At 41.9% G+C, this 25736-nt stretch overlaps 1 protein-coding gene across 7 annotated transcripts in view; it reads right to left on the bottom strand.

The window, feature by feature from the left end:
- Positions 1-25736, bottom strand: part of DISC1 (DISC1 scaffold protein) — a 369386-nt gene that overhangs the window by 338323 nt on the left and 5327 nt on the right. For 3 of the 7 annotated variants that reach the window (XR_006289703.1, XR_006289704.1, XM_037895243.2), the window contains exon 1: positions 16244-16374. Coding sequence is in view for 4 of the 7 variants with exons in the window: in XM_037895243.2 (XP_037751171.1) it covers positions 16244-16322 (79 nt within the window). In the remaining 3 variants the exon portion in view is untranslated. Of the gene's footprint in view, positions 1-16243; positions 16385-21026; positions 21187-25736 lie in introns of those variants that run through there. The other 4 variants (XM_043543291.1, XM_043543294.1, XM_043543293.1 and 1 more) reach the window with 3 other exon arrangements.

Genomic DNA, 25736 nt, shown 5'->3' with positions numbered 1-25736 from the left:
GATCTTATGAAAGGGGGATCTCAGCCAACCTGGTTGAAAATTCTTGGAAGAGGCCTTTGCCTGTGGTGTCAGGGCAATCTGTATGGGAACCAGGTTCACCAGCACCAGGGCTATCCATGCCAAGACAGGTCTTTTGTTTGCTGGGGACTACTGTATTAATTTAGATGGACTAAATGGGCCCAAAGGGTCAAAGGTGTCAACATGACCCAGTCACTGTCCAACACTGAACAGTTTTAAACAAGGTTTGGTGAAACAAGACCTCAGCCTGCTTAGTACCATGGCAAACACGCCATTAAAAATCCTTTTAACCTTTTATTAAAGATACAGAACAGAAAGAAAAACAGTTAAAGCATTTGAAATGTAAAGTATTAAGCAAGGCTTTCATTTCAACATCCTTTGTTCCCTTTCCCTTTAGCTGGAGAGGTATTTCAGAAGGAAAGCCCCCCACCCCTGTTTGACAGTCTTTTAGATGATATTAAAGACGCTAATAGCTGTCCTTTTGTGGAAAAGAGAAGTTAGTTGAGATGGGTTGGAGCTGCTGTAGTTGTTGTTAAAGTCCAATCCTGTTTCCTAAAATGACAAAACAAGACAAACACATACAAAAGAGGAGAGAAAGAACAGCAGAGAGAGAAAATACAGCTTCTGTCTCTGAGGTTGACTTTCACTAGCAGCCTCACTGATGAAAAACACAGACACAGCACATGGTCTGATCAGCTACACCAAGACCTGGCAAACTTGTACCAGCATAGGGCTGTTTATGGCATTGCTTTTAGTTAACTCCCTGATCACAGGCTTACAGTAGTGTTGGCTGCTAAGTCAGACACCTATTAGACAGATGGAAAAAAGGAGAGGAATAATAAAGAGGAGAAATAAGGTATCAAAGAGAAAAAACTCACAGAGATGTGAGAGGAAGAGGAAGGTGACACATGACTGGGACAAGGATGGTTGTGCCTAGTGGTTGGAGGAGTTAGGCCTACTGGTTAGAACAGGAGTCAGTAGCCAAGAATTTGAGCCTGGCGGCAGAGGCCAGGTGCCAGAGCCGAGGGTCAGAGCTGGAGTCAGAGGTCAGGAATCAGAGCAGACAGTCAGACCTGGGTTACCTGGAGTGAGGCAAGGCAGGGACAGGGCTGGAACAAGGCAGGAGTGAAGCTGGAAACAAGCAGGTGCAGGAGCTATTACAGCCTTGGGCAAATGCTTTGAACTGCTACTGCTGCTTGGTTTAAAAGGTAGTCTGCTGACTCTTCAAACCAATCAGGCAGGCTACAGCAGGCCAGCTGCACTCATTAGATTGTCCAGAGTCTGGCACTGCTGCAGGCCCCTGTACACTTCCCTGTACAGCGATGTGAGGTGCTTTGCACTGACTGCCATTCCTCACAGCAGACTCCAGCACCTCAGGGATGAGACTCTGCCTGTCCAGTGATGGACTGATCCCCATCAAGAATGGATACAGTCAATGCCTGTGTGCAAGTGTTTCTCCACCAGGACCTATAAGGGATGCTCAGCTCTAGTCACATCTGCTTGAGAAGCCCATGTGGCCTCTGACTCCAGTTCTGACCTTTCACTATGACTCCTGGCTCCATCTGTGACCCTTGGCTCTGGCCCCTGACTTCTGACTCTGGCTCCAGCCCTAGCCTCTGATTTCTATCAACTCCTATTCTAACTGCTCCGACTCTCTGTTCTAACCACTAGGCATGACTACCGCTTTGCCCATTATGCCTGACTACCACTCCGACCACTAGACATCACTGTCCACACCCCAGTCACGTGACAATATTCTTTGCAAGAAAAAGTATGAAGATAAGATGTTCTCCCAAGGAGGTTGATAGAAAACCAGTTGAGGGTCTCTGGAGAGATTACTAGATCAGATACATGCTGGCCTGTGGGAAGGAAGAGGAACGTGAAGGAGGGTTGTGGCCATCCTGCCCTTTATGCCCTCGGTCAGGAGGATGAGGCTGGCCAGGCACATGCACAGCACTGAAGAATACTGCTACTCTAAAAATATCCAGTCTCGCATATGGAGCATATGTGCAGCTACAGTAAGACCCTCACTGACACATGGAGAACCTTTCTTTGCTTCTCCCGCACTCTAGTTCTGGGTCAGTTTCACTCCCTCAAGCTCATCCTGGTGTGTCAGCGCCAACATCTTTCAGTCATCTTAGGATGCTGTAGTCATACCCAGCCCCCTTCCATCAACTTCCATTGTGGTTCTCCAATTTCTTGATCATTTACCTCCATACTCTGTGACCCAGCTGGTCCTCCTAGGTCGGGGCGGGCAAACTTTTTGGCCTGAGGGCCACATCGAGTTTCAGAAATTGTATGGAGGGCCGGTTAGGGGAGGCTGTGCCTCCCCAAACAGCCAGGCGTGGCCCAGCCCCCGCCCCCTATTTGATCCCCCGCTTCTTGCGCCCTGACAGCCCCCACCCTCCCTGGGACTCCTGTCCCATCCAACCCCCCGTTCCCTGACGGCCCCCCCAGAACTCCTGCCCCATCCACCCCCCCGCTCCCTGTCCCCTGACTGCCCCCTGCCGCCCCATCCAATCCCCCCTCCTTCCTGACTGCCCCCCAGGATCCCTACCCCCATTCAACTCCCCTGCTCCCCGCCCTCTGACCACCCTGCCCCTTATCCACACCCCCGCCCCATGACCACCACCCTGAACTCCCTTGCCCTCTATCCAACCCCCCCTGCTCCCTGCCCCCTTACCGCGGTGCCTGGACAGAGCACCAGGACAGGCAGCCACACCGCCTGACTGGAGCCAGCCACGCTACTGCACAGCACAGAGCACCGGGGCAGGCCGCGGCTCTGCAGCTGTGCTGCCCCAGGAGCTTGCAGCCCCGCCACTCAGAGCATTGTGTTGGCAGTGCAGTGAGCTGAGGCTGCGGGGGAGGGGGAACAGCAGGGGTGGGGCCGGGGGCTAGCCTCCCGGGCCAGAGGCCGGGCAGGAGGGTCCAACAGGCCGGATGCGGCCTGCGGGCCATAGTTTGCCCACCTCTGTCCTAGGTCCTGACTAGTTCTCGGGAACCAATTACTCACTTCCCCCAAAATAAATGGGGCCGAATCTCTTCATTGGTCCTTTTCACTATCCACATTCATCTCTAAAAGTACACTGGCTCCATTCATTCTTTTTGATAGCATTACACTAGTGACAGTTTATAAGACCTTCTATTTTGAAACCCACTAAATCATTACCATTCAAGTCTTAGAAATCAAAGACCTTAGGGCAATTATCTTCCACAATTTACTTTGACAATCTCTCTGCCTTTACATATATTAGCCAAAAATACAGGTTGCCATTTATTAACAGACACTATACCTTTGGAACTTAAACAAAAGTAAAGAATTTTGCCAGAGGTTTGTTAACTGATGACTGTCTCATCCTATGTGTGTGTCATCTAAGTATTCCCACAGCTACTTTAATGAAAAGAGTACAGAATTTGCCATCTTACACTCAGAACCTCCTCTGTATCTCATTATCTTAATATTTAAACATATCCTTGAAGAGATTAATACTGTACTTTCTCTTTATCTTTCTAGGATATAGTTTATTACATCACACAAAGTCCTTGGTACAAGCATATGTAATGAAACAAAGTTTTTAGTGAAATCTTTAGATTTAGAAAGTAATGTAGAGAAAACATATAAAAGGCCAGTCTGATTCATATGTAAGTGTGATTATCATGCAAAACATAAGTAAATGAGATGCATCATATCTTGGTACATTTTGGATGAATTTTAATGGATATAGAAACGACTAGCCCACATAGGGGTAAAAAAGTACATCTGAAAGGAGTCTTGCCAATGTGTATATCAAAAGAGTTTGGTGGATGATAACATTCACATTGTTCTGCTGTTTAAATTATTTCAAGTTCAGAGGTTTGTAAATACAGATATTGTATTTTATATGTTGGGGGGTTTTTTATTTGTCTTGGCTTTTGAGTTAATTTGTTGACAGCTGTCCCTAGGATCTGCAGGGCCTTTTGTGAAGTAGCAAGCAAGAGTCTATCCCATTCTTTTCGTAGAGGCACTCCCAATATTAACTGCTACCTCCTACTTGCCTGTGACCCCGTTCTTGTTGCTGCAGATCATATAAAATAAATCTGCTGTGCTAGCTGAAAAATACGAGATGTTCTGAAATTTTGGAGCAGGAAGTTCACAGCGAATTTCACAAACACTCATCAAGGACATGGGAAGGGTCATCCAGACATAGGAGCATGCTGACCACAGATACCCTCCCACTCCTGGCTGCAAAAGATCTGCAACGATTTTTGAAGTGCTGAGCCAGGGGATGTCACTTCTCTACTCTCCCTTAAGGTAAGCTCTAAATGGTCTGGGACAAATTCAGAACAGATGCAAGTGGGTGCAACTCTACCGATTTGATGCTTACACCAGTCTGAATTGGACACATTAACTTTAAAATTAGAAATGATAATTTGCAAAGCACTGGGGGAAATCCAGGGTCTTTGGATGCAACAGCTGGTTAACAAATGGATGAATGCTGGCACTATGCCTAATACAGAAGCCTAGAAAGGTATTAGTGTTCTACCAGAGTTGTTCGTGTTGGCTTTAGGCATAGAACTCTTGAAAGTCATTGTTATAAACAATACTACTTTTTACTTCTATTATCCTTTTCTTCCAAGGAGTGTAAAGTATTTTAAAGACATTAAACCTCCTCAATTCTGTGATGCGTGACAATATTATTACATCCATTTTGTAGGTGCGTAAACAGACAAGACAGAGATTAAGTGACTTGCCCGAGGTCACACAGCGTGCTTGACGTAGAACCAGTAACTAAACCAAATTGCGTGGGATTTCAAGTTATGAAAACACAGTTCATCGAGGACTTAGTTTAAGACAAATTTTCAATGGTAATCTAAACCAAATGTGACATCATGACTCCAGAAGTGACAGGCTAGCCTCTACTTATACATGATTCTTTAATATGGCTATATCATGATTCAATCCTGTCCACACAAAAGACCAAATCATGTTATAAGCTTTTGTTCTGTGAACATGACCTAAAGATGCCTGAAATTCTGTACTTATTCTCATATCTGATAGGGCAAATGAGATTTAATAAAATATCTGACTCAGAGATTTCTTGTGGGTTCTTCCATTGATAAAATAAAGGGGGTCTACTGACTGTTCCAGTAGAACAGCATGGCCATTATCCTTAAACTGAAAGCCTTTTGACTGTTGCTCAGACTGTGAACACAACTGGAAAAAGAAAAACCCAAAGGAGTTTTGAAATGGTTTGCAAAGGCTCCACAATTTAAAGAATTTTTCACTCAGTGGGAACTGCTCACATGAGCAGTCTTACAGAAGGATGTTTAAAGCTCTACCAACTTCTTGATGTGCTAAGAACATGAAAGTTATGATCGGCTTTGATGCTTCAGTTTTTGCAGAAGAAAAACTCTGTAATAGTTACGTTTAGTAGACATGAAATTTGGCCATTTTCTTCCTTGGGCTCAGATACCTGAAAGTCAGAGTCAAAAGCAAAGATGCGTGTGAGAGAAAAAGGACTGAGATGAACTCCTGTAAAACTGAGAAAATTTTTAAGGTTAGAATGCCCGCTTTGGGTATGAGGATATACTGACAGAAATACTGAATTTCAGCATACACAGATGCTATTTTATGTCATAAGAAAAGAAATCAAAAGGCCACACTGTGGCATACTAGAACTTTTAAAGATATTATAAGTTACACATGATATTCTCCTGTTCGCATCAGTGGAAATATCTGCTACATATTAACATATTAAGAATTCATTTTTATGAGGACAAAAAAAATCCTAAAATATACCTGACTTAGAAATCCAAGTTCCAGGAACTGTAGTTTTCGATTAGTTATCTGTACTTCTTTAGAATACACACTACAAAAGATCCAATACAACCTGTATGAAAAATTACATTCAGCTAGACTATGATCTAATTAGATCTTTTCCATGTCAAACTATAATAATGTATCAAATCAGATGCAAAAGATAGTGAAAGACCAGTGCATTGATGCCATATTCCTTTAACAAGAAAGGGACAGTGTTAGAAGGTTAGTAAAATGAGTGATACACTACAAACCGAAGTAGATAATTTTTCAACAAACACCAATTACCATATATACTCGTTCATTAGCCCTTTGTTTATAAGTCGACCCCCCCCAAGATGGATAGGTAAAAATAGCAAAAACTGTATGACCCTTTCATAAGCCGACCCTATATTTCAGGGGTTGGCAAATTTTGACTCCTGGCCCGTCAGGGTAAGCCACTAGCGGGCCTGGACATTTTGTTTACCTGGAGCATTCACAGGCACGGAGCCCCTCAGCTCCCAGTGGTCACAGTTTGCCATTTCCAGCGGCCACGGTTTACCGTTCCCAGCCAATGGGAGCTGCAGGAAGTGGCGCCAATTTTTAAATTGTGCACTGTTTTTTCCTGTTGCTTTAGAGTGTGTTTAAAGCACACAGCCACACATTTTTGGTAGCTTTAGTTGTTCTGGTTTATTTTATTCCCTACTTAATTCCCTTTGCCTCTTTTCTTTTTTTAATCCTCTTTTTAAAAGTTTTAAACTTTCCTCACTTTTTACTGTGGTTTTAAGACATGAGACCATTTTATATATAATCAAATTACATACCTTTATGTAAAATGCAGTGAGCTAAGATTAAAATCATTCATTCCCATAATTATGCTAAAATGAGACGACTTAACATATTCCTTAGTTTATAAAAAATGAAAAATATTTGATGGAAAGAAGTCAATTTGATGAGTTTAACATTAAAACACACTAGCACACAATTTACATGCTATTTTCTCATATTTACGCTGTTTGACATTTTGTTTTTAAATTTGTGACAGCTATTAGTTTGCACCCTGGACAAACTGCCTGTCAAGTTTGCTTTAAAATAAATAAATAAATAAATAAAAGGGGGCACATGCACCTGGGTTAGCCGAATAAACGTAAGTCTACTCGCTTTTGTAAAATACCTTAAGTTCTGTGGATCAAAAGCGCTATAAAGTATCACTATCCCGACTAAGTTTTAGGCTGTGCATAATCTTTGAAATTTTGGTGGTTTTTCCATTGAAAATAGCTACTGTTGTCCTGTCTGAAATTTGTTTGTTCTTTATAGTTTTACTAGTTCTGTAGTCACCATGTTCTGCAAACCCATGTATTAGAGAGAGATCATGGATCCACCTCCCCTCTGTTTGGTTCCCAAAATGTTTCATTCAGTGAGCCACCCAGAAAGTGTCAACAGATTACCATGGAATCAATAACCACAGTTTGGAAACCTTCTGATGTGTTGCAAGAGGAAGATTTAAAAAAAAAAATGCATGGTGTAACTGTAATTTCTATAGAACTGGGCAAAACTAGAGCCCCGAATTAAAAGGCCTGAAAGAAGCCGTTCAATAAACACTAGATACATGATGAAGAAAATGTATCCCCTACTCAAAAATTTATTTTGACTGAACAGGAAAAAGTCATCTACAAAAGACTCTATGCACTCTAACATATAATTAATACAAAACAAAACCCCAACAACATTAAAATCATCATTTAAACAGGAACCCTGCTGACCAACTATCTGCAAATTAAAACTCTTTTCCACCCACTCATTACAGGAGGCACACTTGATCTTTATTCATCATCAAGAGGATATCATCGACCAAAGTGAGCACAAGGCAAAACCATCCCAGCAACATCATCCAACCAGGTTGTGGTAATACATGTGAAGTTAGAAACCTTTGTTTTTATTTGATCATAGATCATTGATGGTTTTTTCCCCCCAACGACTGAAGGTTAATTACCATTAACCGAAGGTTGGGATCTTAGCTTCCTGATAACACAATCTCCAGAGAAATAAGCAAAACCAAAGGAACACAGATTAAACATCCTGTTCCTGGTTTACACTATCTCCTTACAAAACTATTACTACCTTGTCTACCTCTGCCAATTACCAAAGGACTGAGGAACCATCATATCCCTTCCTCCCTAGTCCCAGAAATCCGTATTTCCAACACATGGCAGCACTATCCCACCATCTTGGCCAGTTGACAGTACCCATCGAAGGGATGCAAGCGCCACAGGTGGGTACCTGAACAGTGAACCCCAGGCCTGGCTACAAAAGTCATTATTAAACCACAGAACCTTCCTAATATACCACCCACTCACTACTACTACACATCAACCATCTCTCACACTTACAGGCCTCTTCAACATTCTACAATGCCAGCCCTCTCCAAAACAAAAATCCCCCTTGTTACAACAACCATTGCACCTTTCCTCCCCACTGTAACCATACTGTCACCTTGTCTAAATAGAGACAGACAGCAACAACCACCCACTTCCCTGGTCTCAGCAACCCTATCCTGCCAGCCCCACTACCCTGGAAGTAGCAGAGAAAAGAATTCAAGAGCCTCTCACACCCATACATACAAACTCTTTCATCCAACCTCTCTCAGCTTTAACACTCTCATCCTCAAAAAGAGAGAAGACTGCACTCAGCATTATGACACCTCCTGATATTAATGACTTCCAACCCTGCTGAACTTTCACTCCAAGAAAAATCCCTTCAACCATAGCCTACTCATTCTCCCCATCTAAATCCTCAACATAAACAATCCACTTATCACTACAAAGAAAAGACAAGACAAAATAACTTAAAATGAAATAACATTTGTTATACACCTCATTTTCATGATGCTGCATTTCTCATACAACTCCTAATAATAAGGTTCTATCACCTAAACCTATGTATATATGGTTTAGCAAATTACTATTCCAGTTCCAATTTGTCCTATTGAGATGCTATTCAGTGTAATCAACAAATGTAGGTAAAGCTCTTGGTAGATGGAAAGTGCTATATATAAGCTATTAGTCATGCACATTTCCCCCTCCCCATCCTGGACAAGTCACAAACAGCTGTTTGCATTGTTTGTTTGTTTGTTTAAAGAGATACAAAAGTTTTAAGATTTTTACCCACCAGGGCTGCAGTATGCAAACAAACTGAGAGAAAGCAAGAGGAGCAAAGGAATGACTAGATTATTTACTCTGATGCCATGATCATACAACCCAACAATGACCAGTCTGTAAGGCAGCAACAGAGGAAGGAAAAGGGAGGGGGGATAAGAGGGGAGGCTGGAGAGTAGCACGAATTATGTTCATTGTGAGACAGGCTCCCAACTAGTAATATACTATTTTAAAAGTTAGATAATAGAAGGTGTGTGGGATGGAGGTAAATGTGGGTCTAAAATGAAGGAATAGCTGAGAGGTATAATGCAGTACTCTGATCTGCAGCATGCAGATCTTCTGTAGACAGCTAGGTGCAAACCAAGTACTATATTCCTCTAAGGAATTACACCGAACAAAGAAATTATATTTCAGATCTGCACATTATAGAATTGCTGTGTGTCTGCAGACTTTAAATTGGGCATTACATTATTTTAATTTCCATCACCAATATATTGGAAGTACCTTAATGTCAGTAGCTATGCTAATATAGTTCTCAAAGTAAACTAATGAGAAACTTGTAAATATCTGACACTTCCTCCCATAGAATCGCCATATGTTTTTAACAGTTTAAATCAAAAGACATTTGTCTTAAAGCTTTTTTCCAGATAAGAATTTTATTTGGTAAATGAAACTGTATCCATAAAGACAGGTTTCAGAGTAGCAGCCGTGTTAGTCTGTATCCGCAAAAAGAAAAGGAGGACTTGTGGCACCTTAGAGACTAACGAATTTATTTGAGCATAAGCTTTCGTGAGCTACAGCTCACTTCATCCAAAGCTAACTCTGAGAGAAGGTGTTGTGGGGGGGGGGGTTACATTTTATGAAAATTACATCAAATTAAAAACCAAATATATTTCAAATTAAGGATGCCACAGTATGCTTTGCTCAGTCCCAGTGGACCAAACTCTTCCCTAGTGTAAATCCACTCATTTATAATGGGCCACATTATAAATGAGGCCCATTATAAATTAGTTTATAAAGGGTTTTGCAGTAGCCTTTCCTCCAGAACAATGAAGAGTATTACAACACACCATGGTCTCCAATCCTAATCTAAGCGGCACAGTAAGAAAGGACTAGTCTCTGAAAAAAATACACAACGTGCTAAGGGGTAAATTCAGAAATCACTATGGCAACTCCAAGAGAAAGGTTGCTTTCTCTTTACCTTTGGGTCTCATATTCCAAAATAGGTAAGAAAACCAGTTTCAACAGAGGGAGTTAATATGTATTTGATTTTAAACTAGAGAGGGCTGAAGATTGTCTATCCTTCATAGAGAGACAGAGAGAGAATAAAGAGAAAGCTCAAAAATGTCAGAATGCTGAAATGAAGGAATCATAGCCCCTGAGGGGTACCAGTGGGGTTGTATATTCTGAAGCAAATCTTATCTGAAAGGTTGGATGGTCCCGTAAATGTTGGAAGCCCAAGTTATGGTGAACAAAACAACCAAACAGTGAGTGCCTAACTCTTGAATACAGCTAGAATTAACCATCTGTTTAGTGTATTCAAAAATAATAAATATTATTTGCTGTGTTTTCGGTCTTATCTTTTCTGTATTCACTGTGCACTAGTGTAAATAGTCTTTGCCACAAAACATCAGATACAGTAGCTTAGAATCAATATCTAGTCTTTGTTTAAAAAAAGAACAAAAGCGAATAAAAATGTTATACATTTTAAAGAGAGAGAAAAAAAATGAACAGACGGTGTGTCTGTATGTCGTTTCTTTGCAAGCCTTTGCAGCCCAGATGATGCAGCACTGTGCTCATACATGCAAGCCAGGAAGTGCATGTGAGTAGTTTATTTTCACTGCCCAAACACCGTGAACCTAAAACATTTATATCAATCTTTGCAGACAGCTTTCCTAACAAAAAAGCGTTCAGCACTGGGAAAAGGATGTGGATAGACAAATTACTGCAGACAGAGGAATAGGGCTGACAGAGAAAAGGGGACCCACAATCTCAGTCTGTAGCACAATAAAAGAAAATTTCTTTCAGATACTGTTTCAGTGGTATCTCATGCCAGTCAGTTTAAAAAAGAGAGAGAGAGACTGAATGAGGATAAATGTTGGAGAAACTGGGGTTTAAAAAAAAAAAAGAGATTTTATGCATATATGGTGGACATGTCTAGTCATTAGAGTATTGGGATGCAGTCCGTAACCAAATACCAAAAAATATTGAATATTTATTACCAAATCATCCTTTGGTAAAATCCTGCTGAGGCTTCCTAGTAGAAATGGTCATACAAAAGGAGATGAAGAATTAATCTCTCATCTGCTAGTAGCTGCTTGACTATTGGCAGCCTCTCACTGGAAAAAGAAAAATAGCCCAGCTATTGAGGAATGGTTCAAAAAAACACAGGAGGTTGTGGTTATGGAAAAAGTAACACATCGATAATTTACCCAGTAAAATGGACAGATAAATACTTAGAATTTGAATATTAACATTTGATAGACATACCTGGTCTGGTAAATATGTGTATATAGAGACTTCCCTCAATTTAATAAAAAACACTAGAAATGAGGTATTGTAATGATGCTCACTCTGTAATATGGTAACAGCCTGTTAAACAGAAAGGTCTGATGACTGTATAAGGACTCTTTAAACAAAATATAACTGTTGTAATGATCATTTTCCTTCCGATATTTCCATGGCAAAGATTTGTAAACTTCTTAAAACTTGCTAAATAAACAAAAATAACAATAAAATAAAATAGATAGCATAAGTGGTGAAAAATATGGTGAAATGTAAAACTAGATTTTTTTCTTTTTTATTATTGTTAATAATCCCAGGCATTATAAGTAACACTGCTAAGGAAAGATATTTTAATAAAACAATTTTTTACCCATTACATGTAGAATTTATAAGAAGGCACTCAGATTATTTGGACCTTGGTGCGCACAGACCACAATACTGGAGCTGACTTGATGCAGGTAGGCATATCATATGTGCCCACATAGAGCCCCATAAAACCCTTAAGAGCAAGAAAATGTCCAGTTAAACTATCCTTCTCCAAGATATCTTAAATCCAACACAACCCCACTGCTATATAAATAAGTTTAAAACAACCTCCATTATGTATAGTAACACACCACACTCCTAACAAACATTACAATGTAAACCTTCACTGACCTCAGCACCATTCACATCCATAGATGTAGGGACATGCATGAACTGGTGAAGTGTGTGTTGTGTTATTTTCCTATGGAGAATAGCTAAAATATTCTGTGGAAGAAAATGGAGTTTGTAGTTCAAAGGTGGGTAACGCTAAAGCCTGAGTGAATTTTGAAGTTTCCAGATGCTATTTGTGCAAAACATATATGAAATTTGAGACTCCATACAAAATTTCTGAAATGTCTACTTTAAAAAAAAAAAAAAAACCACACACACTTTTCTCCTCTCAGGCACACCTGCCAGTGACCAAGGCCCCTTCAAGAGTACTTTTTACTATGGTTTCTTTTAAAACAATCCACCATTTCAGCTCAACGGGGGCCTACAAGTCCTGTCAACAGGAAAAGCCTAAGACAACCTTAACTATGGAGCCACTATCAGTGCCTCTATTACAGTTTTCCACAGTATGCATCCGATGAAGTGAGCTATAGCTCACGAAAGCTTATGCTCAAATAAATTTGTTAGTCTCTAAGGCGCCACAAGTACTCCTTTTCTTTTTGCAAATACAGACTAACACTGCTGCTACTCTGAAATCTATAACATCTGAAATCCACGACAGCCTAAACTTTAGTGAAGAAAACAAGGCCCTGCCACTACTATAAAAGTAAATGTTGAATCCCTTTAACCAACCAGGAAAAATTTAATACAGTAGAACCTCACTAATTTGCACTAATTAGTGGAAGGATCGTTGCAAATAAGTAATTGAACACACACAATAGGGGAAAAAAGCAGAGATAATGCATCACAATGTATTTTTTGTTCATTTATTTGACAAGTGTAATTTAGTTTTAATTACTGACAATAGTTCATGGTATATGTTCTGCAGTACATTTTGTAAAAGTAATAAAATCTTTGTAACAAGGCACCTCATTACAGCACTCTTAAATCTTCGTCCAAAAGTAGAGAGAGACTGTAATCTAACTTGCACACAAAAACTGGTGTGGACTGGTAAGTGTGAAATAGTAAGACTCTACTGTAATATTGGCAAAGATAACGAAAAGTGTGTCTAGTGTTTTATATTAAAGTTCCACTAGTCTAAGAAAACCCCAAGTATATCTCTAGAAAAGCAGAACAGTGGCTGAAATGGCCACTCACCAATGCTTCACTTAGGTACAGCAGGGAAGTTTTTCAAAAATTTCCCACCATTTCTTATACTAGTTCAGCTAGACCAGTATTAATAATAGTGGGAGTTCTAGCATGGATGGGTGGCCTTCTGCTGGCAATCAACACAGCAGTGTTATGAGATGGTGCTTAAAATGCCAGTGGTCAAACTACATTAGGGTTCCCAACATTCTTAATGTTAGTGGAACTCCTGATCTATACTTAGAAGTTTTATCAGTACAACTATTTCAGTTAGTGGTGTGGTTTTTATTCTATTTTTTTAAACCTAAATTGTTACAATAGTAAAAGCCTTAGTGTGGTTGTAGTTATACTAATATAATGGTGATTTATACAAATATAGTTTTTCCTCTTCACATGGAGTAAAAGCTATACCAGTATAAAGTGCCTTTATACTGATATAATTTCAGCCATGCTAGAGGGAATTGTACTGCTTTAACCATATCGGTATAGTTAAAGCAGTACAACTTTTTAGTGTAGACAAGACTGAAACTAGCAGTATAGCATGTTGATGGTAGCAATTTTTTTTTTTAAAGTGTCTTTACATTTACTATGCTTGCCTTATTTCTGGATTAACTACTAGCATCAGTGTGCTGAAACTGTAGGTCTCTAATTGCACAGTTTGAAAATCAGACTATTTTTTCCAACAGTGCTGGAAACTCTTCCATACACACAATAAATTCTGTGTTGTACATTTTGTAATAATATTTCAAAACTGCCAGGCTTTCTGGGTGAACAAAAGCAATAAAATAAATACAGTGGTGTCCTATTAAAATTCCACCTCATTTTGATCACTGCATTCCCACAGTAGACAAAGGGTCCCCCCCACAACATACACTCCCATAGGTGTACTAAGCATCACCGAAGCAGGAGACCGAACTGGCTCCAGGGGACAAACACAGCTGAAAGTTGGTAGAGTATCACCAGGGCCAGGGTCATCAACAATCCCCAGAGCTGACCACTAATGTTTTTATCTGATCTATAACATCAGGGAAAGGTACCACAGCTGAACTGGGGCTGCAAGAGGAAAAGAAAAAAAAGCTACTTCACGTCTAAAGGGACATGGACATATTAATTATTCAAAAGTAATTTCTGACATTACCCCTACCCCTTCTGTTGGTGAGAGAGAGAAGCTTTTGGTGCGAAGAGCTCTGTGTGGCTCAAAAGCCTGTCTCTCTAACCAACAGAAGTCGGTCCAATAAAAGATACTACACCTCTACCCCGATATAACGCGACCTGATATAACACGGGTTCGCATACAATGTGGTGAAGCAGCGCTCTGGGGGGGCGGGGCTGCTTTAATAGCAGAAATGCTCAAGGCCAAAGCAAGTTCAATATAACGCAGTTTCACCTATAAGGCGGTAAGATTTTTTGGCTCCTGAGGACAGCATTATATCAGGGTAGAGGTGTAACTCATCCAGGTTGTCTCTTTAATCTCCTGGGATCAACACAGCTACAACTAAACTGCATATATTATCCCTGCTCCTAAGTCTCCCTGTCAATTTGTTGCTGTTTTACAATCACATCTTTTCCTACTTTTAAAAATATTGCTCTCTCCCCCCATGGCCTTCCTACAAACTAAAAAAAAAAAAAAAAACCTGATCAACTGGTTACAGAGAACACAGTGAAACAGACTAAAGACCCATCCACAAAATGGGGATGATAGCCCACAAGAATGTTATAAGGCTTAAATTTTTTTTAGTGTTCATGACATTTTGAGATCCACACACGGTAAAGACCAGGTATTGTTGATTTCAGGACACTCAGCAGGAGAATAAACAGTTCACAGACAGATTTGTTTTAGAAAAGCAACAAAATAGTAGACAAGTTAGCAGGAAAAGCAGAAGTGCCATTACAAGGACTCTCAGGACTGTACAAAGAAAACAATAAGAAATATAGTTTATTTTAAATGTTCTTTGGATACAGTAGTTTATATTTAAGCAGGCGACAATTTGCCTTGAAATCTAAGTCACCTACCATGAGCAAAGGAAACACACCAACATCCCACCTGAGATAAATACCCAATCTTTTCTTTTACTTGAGATTTTTTGGGTGTTTATGGTGAGACAACTGGCAGTTTTTATCTTCTGTTCAAGATGAAAAGAACATTGGAGCAAGAGGAGCCCACCAAAGCCAGTCCAAGGCAGCTCCCACTGGAAGCCTCAAGGCCTGAAGTGGGGAGCCCTGGCGGGAGGACCCAGAATAAGGTAATCATATTTTCCTAAATTGAAAACAAGACGCCAGGTAAACGGTGACACCAGGTGGCTCGAGTCAGCAGGTGGCTCGAGTCAGCCCCGAGCCGCCTGGCATGGCCACTCACCCGAGCCAATGTTACGGCCGTCACGCCTTTTTTGGCAAAACTGGACGTTGGTCCCATTCGCTCTTGCTCAAACATCCCTCTGAGCCCTCCCCCGCCAGGGCAAGAACAAAGGGAACAAATGCCCAGTTTGGCCCCCCAAAAAGACTTGAACTCCGGGACAGAGCTTAAAAAAAAAAAAAAAAAAAAAAGGGCCAACCCAGCCAAAACAGGACCTCTGGTCATCCTATCCAGACCAGACCTCCCCAGGCAGTAGCAAACCAGCGCGGTGGTCACGCTGACCGGACACCCACAGGTTTGAGGCTTATCTGGTCACAGCCTCTCCCGTTTGCTCGCTGGGCCGGGCGCCGCTCCGTGTTCCCCGCTTGTACAGCGCCGAGCACAGTAGGGCCCTGGGTGCCAGCGCAGCCCCCATAACAACTAACACAGCCCCCGCTGCCGGCTCCCCACTGACCGGTACCGGGTGCGAGGGCCGGGGCTGGGCTGGACTCGCCTCCCGCCGCCTCCCCCCAGGCTCCGCGCCTGGCACCCCGGAGCCGCCCCGAGCCAACGGTTCCCAAGGCGGGGCCGGGCGCGGGGGCGGGCACAGGCCAGGGCCGCCGCCACCTCCGCCTTCCCGCGCCGCGGCCCCGCTCTGCCCGCACCAGCTCCGCTCACCTGGGCTCAGCCCTCCGCGCTGGGGCTGGGGCTGGGGCCGGGGCTGCGGCCGCCTCTCCCCGCTGGCGCCGCACCACATCCTCCGCCCGCGACGCCCGCACCCGCCGCTTGACTCGCTGCCACCAGCCGGCCCGAGGCCTCCGAGGCGGCCCGGCAGCGCCCCCGCCCGGCCCCAACGGCTCCCCGCGCCACGCCCCCGCCGGGACACGGACAGCGCGGCCCGGGCTCTGCCCTGACTGCACAGGGAGAGACAGGCCCCACTCCCAGCTACCACCACACCCACATCACAGCTGTGCACCCCACAGCCACACCCTCACCCGCACATATCTACACCCCACATCACAGCTATACACCCCAACGTATCTACACCCTCACATATCCACACCCCACATCACAGCTATACACCCCAACATATCTACACCCCACATCTACACCCTCACCAGCACATATCTACACCCCACATCACAGCTATACACCCCAACGTATCTACACCCTCACATATCTACACCCCACATCACAGCTGTACACCCCACATATCTACACCCCACATCCACACTCACACATATCTACACCCCACATCACACACACACCACACATCTATACCCCCACCCAAACATATCTACAACTCAGGTCACATCTATACACCAACACACGCACATCACAGACCCTACATCACACACACAGCCCACACCTGTACCCCCACCCGAACATATCTACACCCCACATCACACCTATACACCAACACATCCACATCACCCACCCCACATCACACCTATACAATACACCTAACACAGCACCTATCTACACGGAGGTGAGCAAACTTTTTGACCCAAGGGCCATATCTGCATATGGAAATTGTATTGGGAAGCCATGAATGCTCACAAAACTGGGGGTTGGGGTGCAGGAGGGGGTGAGGGCTCCGGCTGGGGGTGCAGACTCTGGGGTGGGGCCAGAAATGAGAAGTTCAGGGTGTGGGAAGGGGCTCCGGACTGGGGTACGGAGTTGGGGTATGCGTGGGATCTGGCTGGGGGTGTAGGCTCTGGGGTGGGGATGAGGGGTGAGAGCGTAGGAGGGTGTTCCAGGCTGGGACCAAGGGTTTGGAGGGCAGGAGGGGGATTGGGGCAAGGGCTTGAGCCGCAGGAGGGAGTCAGGGGTGCTGGGTCTGGGTCGCGCTTACCTCAAGGAGCTCCCAGAAGCAGCGGTATGTCCCACCTCCGTCTTCTACGCAGAGGCGCAGCCAATTGGCTCTGTGCACTGCCCCGTCTGCAGGCACTACCCCTGCAGCTCCCATTGGCCATGGTTCCTGGCCCATGGGAGCTGCGGGGGTGGTGCTTGGGCCAGGGGCAGCGTGCGGAGCCCCCTGGCTGCCCCTATGTGTAGGAGCCGGAGCGGGGACATGCTGCTGCTTCTGGGAGCCGTACAGAGCGATGGCATGCGTGGAGTGAGGCAAGCCCCCAACCCCACTCCCCGGCTGGAGCACCGGAGCGGAGCAAGCCCTGGATCCCGCTCCCTGGCAGGAGCTCGAGGACAAGATTAAAACATCTGAAGGGCCAGCTGCAGCCCCCGGGCCATAGTTCGCCCACCCCTGATCTACACGATAGATCACATATATACCCACATCAGCGCACACACACCATATCACATCCCCTATATTCACCACACCAACACATGCACCTCATACCACATCACTTATATATACACATACGCACATGACATATCCACACCTCACATATATATATTATATATATATATACACACACACACACACACCTTACACCACATATATACTTCCATACATCATATGTATACACCATATGTATGCACCTATACATATACACCACATCAGATATACACACCCATACCCATACACACAATATCATATATATATATACACACACACACACACACATCCAGTATTGCCAGCCCTAAGTGTTCAAAAATCATAAGATTGGTATTTGTATATATGGGAGTTTTATTTGTCTTCTGATTTTTGAGCCTTTAAAGTGCGCTCAGGTGATGTTTTCAAGCTTTTCTCCACAACTATGATAGATAGAAGTAAGAGCAGAGGTTTTTGATTTAATCATAAATTCCAGCTTCTCTGTCTTTAAGGAAAACAAACTGTAACAAAACTCACAATAAGATTGCAAAGGTTGACAACGCTGCACATCACATATATACCCTCATATATACATACACAGCAAAGCTTAGCACATCATACATATTTTACATCCAAAAAAGCGTATGTTAAAAGAACGTTAAGGTTGCAAAATTAAGTATGCCAAAACTAGAAAATGGAATTAAGATTGCCCGTGTATACAGTATTTAGTTACATGATCATATACTATTTTTTCTACAGGACCCCTGCCTCATTCGGTTCCGAGGATGGACAGTGCTCTGGGAATGAATCAGGGTTGTGTAGTAAAAAAGGTGCAACATACACGACACATACATATATTATACGTACATATCACACGACATATACATACCCATAAATACATACACACCACACCCACATTGCAATCACAGATATATTCAAATCACATATACACTCTACACACACACACACCAAATAAAAATGCAAAACTAATGTTTTTAAAGAGATTTTATTTTAATGGGAAATTCTCATTAGTGCCAGCCAGTGTGTGCAATTTGCAACTTCCGTACACAGTTGCAAAAAATCAAGTGTTTAATTCTGTAGTAATTTGTATAATGAAATTTAGAATGAGATTTATCCTTGCGTGAAATGTAAAAGATGCAATGTAATAGAGTATGTTTATTTATATAACACCCAAAGTTTGTCAGGTGCTTTAAAGAGAAATAAAAGTCCCTGCCCAGAGGAGCTTGTAATCTAAGGAGCTGCAAATTTTTATGCACTTGGATATTCTTATTTAGATAAGTAGTCATACTAAAGTAAAAATCAATCAGGAGATCTAAAATGTACTTTTGGACTGAAGTTGCACACTTCATATCTGACTGATTCATATTTCAGATTCCACCTTGAAATTAATTCATTTTAACCAATTTTGGCCAATTTAGCATTTAGTTTTTTATGGACTATGTCCAAGTGTCCTGAGCTTGATATAGCTTTGCGAAGGCATGTAAGGATGAGATTTCTATCGGTAAATGTCCGTAAATGTCAATTTCATTGTTACACACACAAACCGAGGAAATATATTGCCATCAATAATAATATAAATTTACAAGATAGGCAAAGTGTGCTGCTTGCAAACATATTAGTATATTTTGACATGTGACATGTGATGCTGACAAATTGTGGTTTAATGGTTACAAAGCTTTAACTTTTTGATTCTCAACATCTACTGTCATTAAATAATTATTGTCTGACACCTCCCGTAATTTCCCACAAGTGTGAAAATTTAAATCAATAAAAATAAAAAACACTTAAAAATAAACATCTATATTGTCTCTTGAAATTATACAATATAAATCGAATTCTGCTAAGCCTATTTATAAGTGAGAGAAACCTCTGAGAGAAATATCTGCCTTTGTGTGTGGAGATTAAAATCCACAGTTGGTACCGATTTTGAATGGTTGGAAATTTCAGACTCCTATGGATTGAAGTTATATGGTAAAATAAACTAAAATAGCAGATTAACAGATTTTTTCAACTCCTTTGAAAAGAGGATGTGTGCAAGTCTTACACTGTAAAAGAATACTTGCAGTTCATTAAAATTAATACACATCCATGTCACTGAGGCTCAGATTGTCCTCATTCCTACTTCCTTGGCCCAAATAAAACTCAGGCAAATTTGCAGTCCCTGCACTCAGGGTAGCCCAGGGGCTACTCTGTCTTTAATCCCCTAGGGGTGCACAATGGTCCAATGAGGGAAGATAGGAGGTAAGACCATGGTCCTAAGCCCTCTCCTCTACACCAGCCTGCAAAGAGCAACCAGTGTGCAGGGACAATCAGCTGTACTACATGAAGGGCTGTAATAGTAAGCATCCTCCCATAACTTCTGGAAGCACTGGGTATTCCACCCCACCCCTTACTTTGGGAAGTGCCTATGTGTATACTACATGCAAAATGTTTTGTTTTTAAATTTAACTCTACAGTGCATCACTATGATAGTGCAGTCACTGTGCACACACAGGAGTTCTTCTCTGAGATTTTATTTTGTATGTTGTAGAATTTTTTTCTTCTCACATTCAAGGGAGCATGCATACAATTATGTGACTGGAAACAATCACTGTGCTGTATGCATCTTGGTGGCTTATGATTTTAATTAACTAATTCTTTACTAAGAATTATGTTCCTTTTTGATGTCTCTCATGGTCTTTTCTATTTTATTTCAAGTTAGATTAGCTATATCTGGTTTATATTCTTGAACTAATCCTTTCAACTAGCTTTGTTTATGTGCACTGTTTGAATTCCTCAGTCTGTGGATTTAGATGTCAGAAACATTAAGTGTTTTAGGTGCATTCTAATATACAGCCATCACATGCCATCAGTCTCTGAGGAACTTGCAATGTATATTTCAGGTTTCAATCAGGCCATAGAGCAAGGAAACTGCCCTCGTTTGTGTATTAAGACCACTATCATTTTTCTGAGGATGTCTTTTTCCCTTCCATCTTATTGCAGCCATCAACATCTATCCTGAGATCCTACCTCTATTTTTAGTTCTACAAAGGCTAGTTGTCATCTCTCTACTATTTTTATTTACCTTTTCCCACTTAGTTAACTCCCCTTCCACCTTGAGCCATTACCACCACTTTTGCACTGATAACCTCAACTTTACTTCTTTTGATACCTTTAATTGCTTACCTTGACCAGGTAAATTTGTGATTTTGTCTTAATCTTCTTTTGGCTTCAGTCTCGATTCTGCTTTCTTTTTTCTTTCATATCTCCCATGTTTATATATCTTCCTATCACCACCTCTATCACCACATTATCCATGTACACCAGTGCCTGGATTCAGCATCTTCTGTAATCATCATCAATACAGTCATCACCCCTCAGGTTTACTATTGTTCACATATATTCTTTATACCTTCATGTCCCAGTTTTTTAACCCATATGCAGAATGTTGCTGTCTTCCCACAAAAAGTGAATGCCTTTAAAAAGCCAACATTTGCCAGCAGATGCCACAGTTATTTCCTATTTTAGATTGGAGGAGAAGGAACTGTAGTGTCTCAGATACTGGTGTGTGATTTTGGCAAATGTTGCCTCTTTAATGGTGACCACTTTATAGCGTGCAAGGCCATCACCCTCTCTTTTCTAACAATTTAGCTGGCTCTCCACTAATTACAGAATCCAGTTCAAAATTGCCCTCTTCGTTTTTCAACCCTTCCATGGGCCTCTCTCCCTTTCTTGTTCCTCTGCTTGTCTGGAACGGACCTCTCCTTTGTACAGTACCTTCATGCAACCTCGACATCATTGTAAGAGTACTCTCCTCTGCAGCTGCTGCCATCTGGAACAGGTTTCCTGTAGCTCTGTGTCTCATCACCTCCTTCCTCTCATTTCAAAACAGCTGCAAACATCACTTTTCTTCCTTTCCTTACACTTCTTAATTTTATTCCCACTAGGCTATCAGCACTTACCTTAGATACCCCACTGACAGGAGCTTAGAAATATCATGGACAGAGCAGATGAGATTAAATTTGGCTGTGTGTATTATTTAACTCTGTAAATGTTCACAACAACTCTGTAGAGTGTTTTGGGATATGGTTTGTATGAAAGATGTTCTTCATTATAGAATTATAGAACCATAGGGTTAGAAGCGAGCCAAAGTCATCTAGTCTAACCCCCTGCCAAAATGCAGGATGATAAAACTGTATTCTCTGGATGCAAAATCCTGGCTCCAATGAAGTCAATGCCAAAACTCCTATTGGCTTAAGTGGACCAGCATTTCACCCCCCCCCCCCAAATTATATTGTCTTAAATATGTCTTAAACATATTAATCCAAGAGAAACAGCTACAGGCCTCCTTTAATGGGAGCTAGTTGTAGAGAGAAAAGCAGGCAAATTGGGAGTTGGGACCGAAAGGCTAAGAGCTGGGCTGGGAGGAAGTCCGTTTCTGGCAAGCAGGGTTGCCAATGTTGGTTGAATGTATCCCTGGAGGTTTCATCACATGACATTAATCTTTAATTAAAAATTAATCTTTAATTCCTGGAGACTCCAAGATAATCCTGGAGGGATGACAACCCTACTGACAAGAGCAGCAGCAGCGACAGGAGTGACCTTCAAACAAGGGGGCTGTGCAGATAGGTCTGAGCTAGACAGAGAAAAGGAGTGGACTCTGGCCGGAGGATCTGCAGGCCAGCACATTGTTACCTCTAGCTGAGAGTTTCCAGGAGAGAGAATTCCTAGCACTGGGCCAGGGGAGCCCCATCTTCATATCTCTGTACTGGACTACCCCTAAGGGCTGGATTAGGGACTGCTGGTACATATTTTGCTTGTAATTTAAAGCAATTGTGCCAAGAGTAATTGTTGGGGTTATGTCTGGCAGCCCTAGTAAAGCAGCTCTTTATTCTTTAGACTCTCCGAGGTTGATGGGAACCCAGTGAGGGTTGGAGCCTGCAGGACCTAGTGCTTGCAGCACCCACAGTGCCTGGCACACCGAGCATGCTACCAGACGTCTAAGGGTATATCTGTGCGGCAAAGAAAAAAATCTGTGCCAGCCAAGGGACAGGAGTAGCACAGCACTCACAGCAGCTCCCAGCTTATAGGCCCTTACGCAGAGTTTGTGCCAGAGTACTAGCAGCAGCACCCTGACCACTGACAGTGCTGCAGCATGGAGGCCCAGCTGGAGGCAGTTAACCACTCTTTACTGGGGGGATTCTGAGCATCTGGGTGGCAGTTACTGGGGTAATGATATAACTGAGAGAATATAAATAGAAGGAACAGGAAGCAAGGGGGAGTTCAGGAGGTGAGCTGGGTAGAAAGTGCCTGCTACAAGAGGCCTGTGTTAGGTTCTCTGTATAAAAGAGCAAATGAATAAAACGCACGGATGGGGGAAGGAAAACAGCTCAGGTATGTTTATGACTGAGGTGACAGAAACAGGTTAAGCAGCACAACCCAGAGGTAACTGAAATAGCACCCTGTGACAGAGTTATAAGGGGTTTTTCTGCTCCCCTGCTGATGTTAACAGAGATCATTTTTGTGGATGAGAGGATAACACCAGAGAACATCCTTGGGGCCACCACTCCTCCACACTCCCTGCCTGTCTGTATACACATCTGCTTGGCTGTCTCTTCATTTCAGTTTTGCTGATAAACACCCTCTTGCAAAGCCTGGGGAAGAGCATGCACGTGAATGTTCCTCAGAGCAATGCAAGAAAGTGATGTTGTCAGGCTAGTGCATGGGACAGGAAGTTCAACTGACCATTAACAAGAATACTGTCAAATGCATAACAAAAACAAATTGGGGCGGGGGGATCACTGGTGCCAACTGTCCCAAATTTATCACAAATCTCACAATGTTAGGCAATTCAGAGTTACCATTAAAAGAAATCCAAACGTGAACATCTGGAAGTGCACAGTTAAGACAGGCAAGCGGCTGTAACTCTGACCTGTAGTGACACCACAAGGCAAAAAATTGAAATTAACCTTGTATTTTTAAAAACACAGTTAAATCTAATCTGGCACTAAAAACTGTTATGCACTAAACATAATTGTGAGGTTATTGCACAGTGTCACTACAGTGCAGAGCTAGGGCTGTTTGCGTGCCCTAACTGTGTACTTCCATGCCTTAAAAAGTTTTTCTTTTAAATTTAACTGTAATTCTGAAATCCCTGGGTTTGAAGCCCTTGTTTTGGAGATAATTACAACATCCCTGGGCGGTTTTTACTCATAGGATATTGCTATGTATTGAACCTGAACTCTAGTTTAATTAAGAGATTCATACAGTTTAAGGCCACAACGGATCATTCGATCATCTAGTCTGATCTCATGTATAACACAGCCTGTTCAATTTCACCTAGTTACCCCTGTATTGAGCCCATTAAGTTGTTTGGCTAAAACATGTCTTCCAGAAATGCATCCAGCCTTGTTATCCAGACAGCAAGATATGGAAAATCCACCCCATCCCTTGATAGTTTGGTCCAATGGTTTAAGCACCTTCACTGTTAAAAAATTGTGCCTAATTTCTCATTTGAATTTGTCTGGTTTCAGCTTCTAGCCATAAGGTCTTGTTGTGTTGATTTCTGATAGTAAATGGCTCTTTAATCTATCTGATATTTTCTTCACAGGAAGGCACTTACACACTGTAATCAAGACACCTCTCAGTCTTCTGTCATAGCTTCCAGGGCTCAAAGGCAACTGTGATAAGCCAGAGTGACCTTCTGTATAACACAGGCCATAGAATTTCCCCCAAATAATTCCTGTTTGAATTAGAGCAGATCTTTAAAAAAAAATCCAATCTTGATTTAATAATTGCCAGTGATGGCGAATCCACCACAACCTTAGATAAATGAACTATGCTCACTGTTAAAAATTTACACTTTATTTCCAATCTGAATTTGTCTAGCTTCGACTTCCAGTCTTTGGATCTTGTTATACCTTTGTCTGCTAGACTGAAGAGCCCATTATCAAATATTTGTTACTTATCTAGGTAGTTATAGACAATGATCAAGTCACCTGTTCATCATTCGTTTTGAACAGCTAAACAGTGGGTGTTTTAAGTTTCTTACTGTAAAACATTTTTTCCACCCCTTAGATTATTTTTGTGGCTCTTTTCTGCACCCTCTTCAATTTTCTAACATCCTTTTCAAAATGTAGACACCAGAACTTGACATAGTATTCCAATATCTGTCTTACCAATACTGGATACAATAGTAAAAATTACCTTCTTTCTCCTCTATTTATACATCTATGGTTTACATTAGCCCTTTTTACCGTAGCATTGCATGGGGCACTCACGTTGAGTTGCTTGTCCAATCTGATCCCTAAAGTTTTTTCAAAGTCACTGCTTTCCAGAATACAGTCTGAATTCTTTGTTTCTAGATGTATAACTTGGCATTTGGCTGTATTAAAAGGTATTTTGTTTGAATAGGCCTAGTTTACCAAGCAGATTGCTCTGTATATCTGCCCCATCCTCATTGTTATCACTTTGCCAATCTTTGCATCATCCACAAATTTTATCAGCAGTGACTTTTATCTTCACTTCCAGATCATTGATGAAAATGTCAAATAGTGTCAGGTCTAGTACTGAACTCTGCAGAACCCCATTAGAAACATCCCATTTGAGATTTGTCATTTAGACAGTTCTTAATCTGTTTAACATATGCTTTATTGATATTGCATAGCACTAATTTTTTTAGACAGAAAGTTATGCAGTACTAAGTCAAAGACCTTACAAAAGTTTAAGTATATTACATCTACACAGTTACCTTTATCAACCAAACTTTTAATCTCATCAAAGAATAAAATCAGGTTTATTTAAGAAGACATGTTTTCCATAAAACAATGATGACTGGTATTCCTTATTCATTAATTCCTATCCTTTAATTCTTTATCAGTTGAATCCTGTATCATC

The sequence above is a fragment of the Chelonia mydas genome, chromosome 3 (genome assembly GCF_015237465.2).
Source record: "Chelonia mydas isolate rCheMyd1 chromosome 3, rCheMyd1.pri.v2, whole genome shotgun sequence".
Taxonomy (NCBI): Eukaryota; Metazoa; Chordata; order Testudines; family Cheloniidae; genus Chelonia; species Chelonia mydas.
This window is presented reverse-complemented; position numbering and strand designations above follow the sequence as displayed.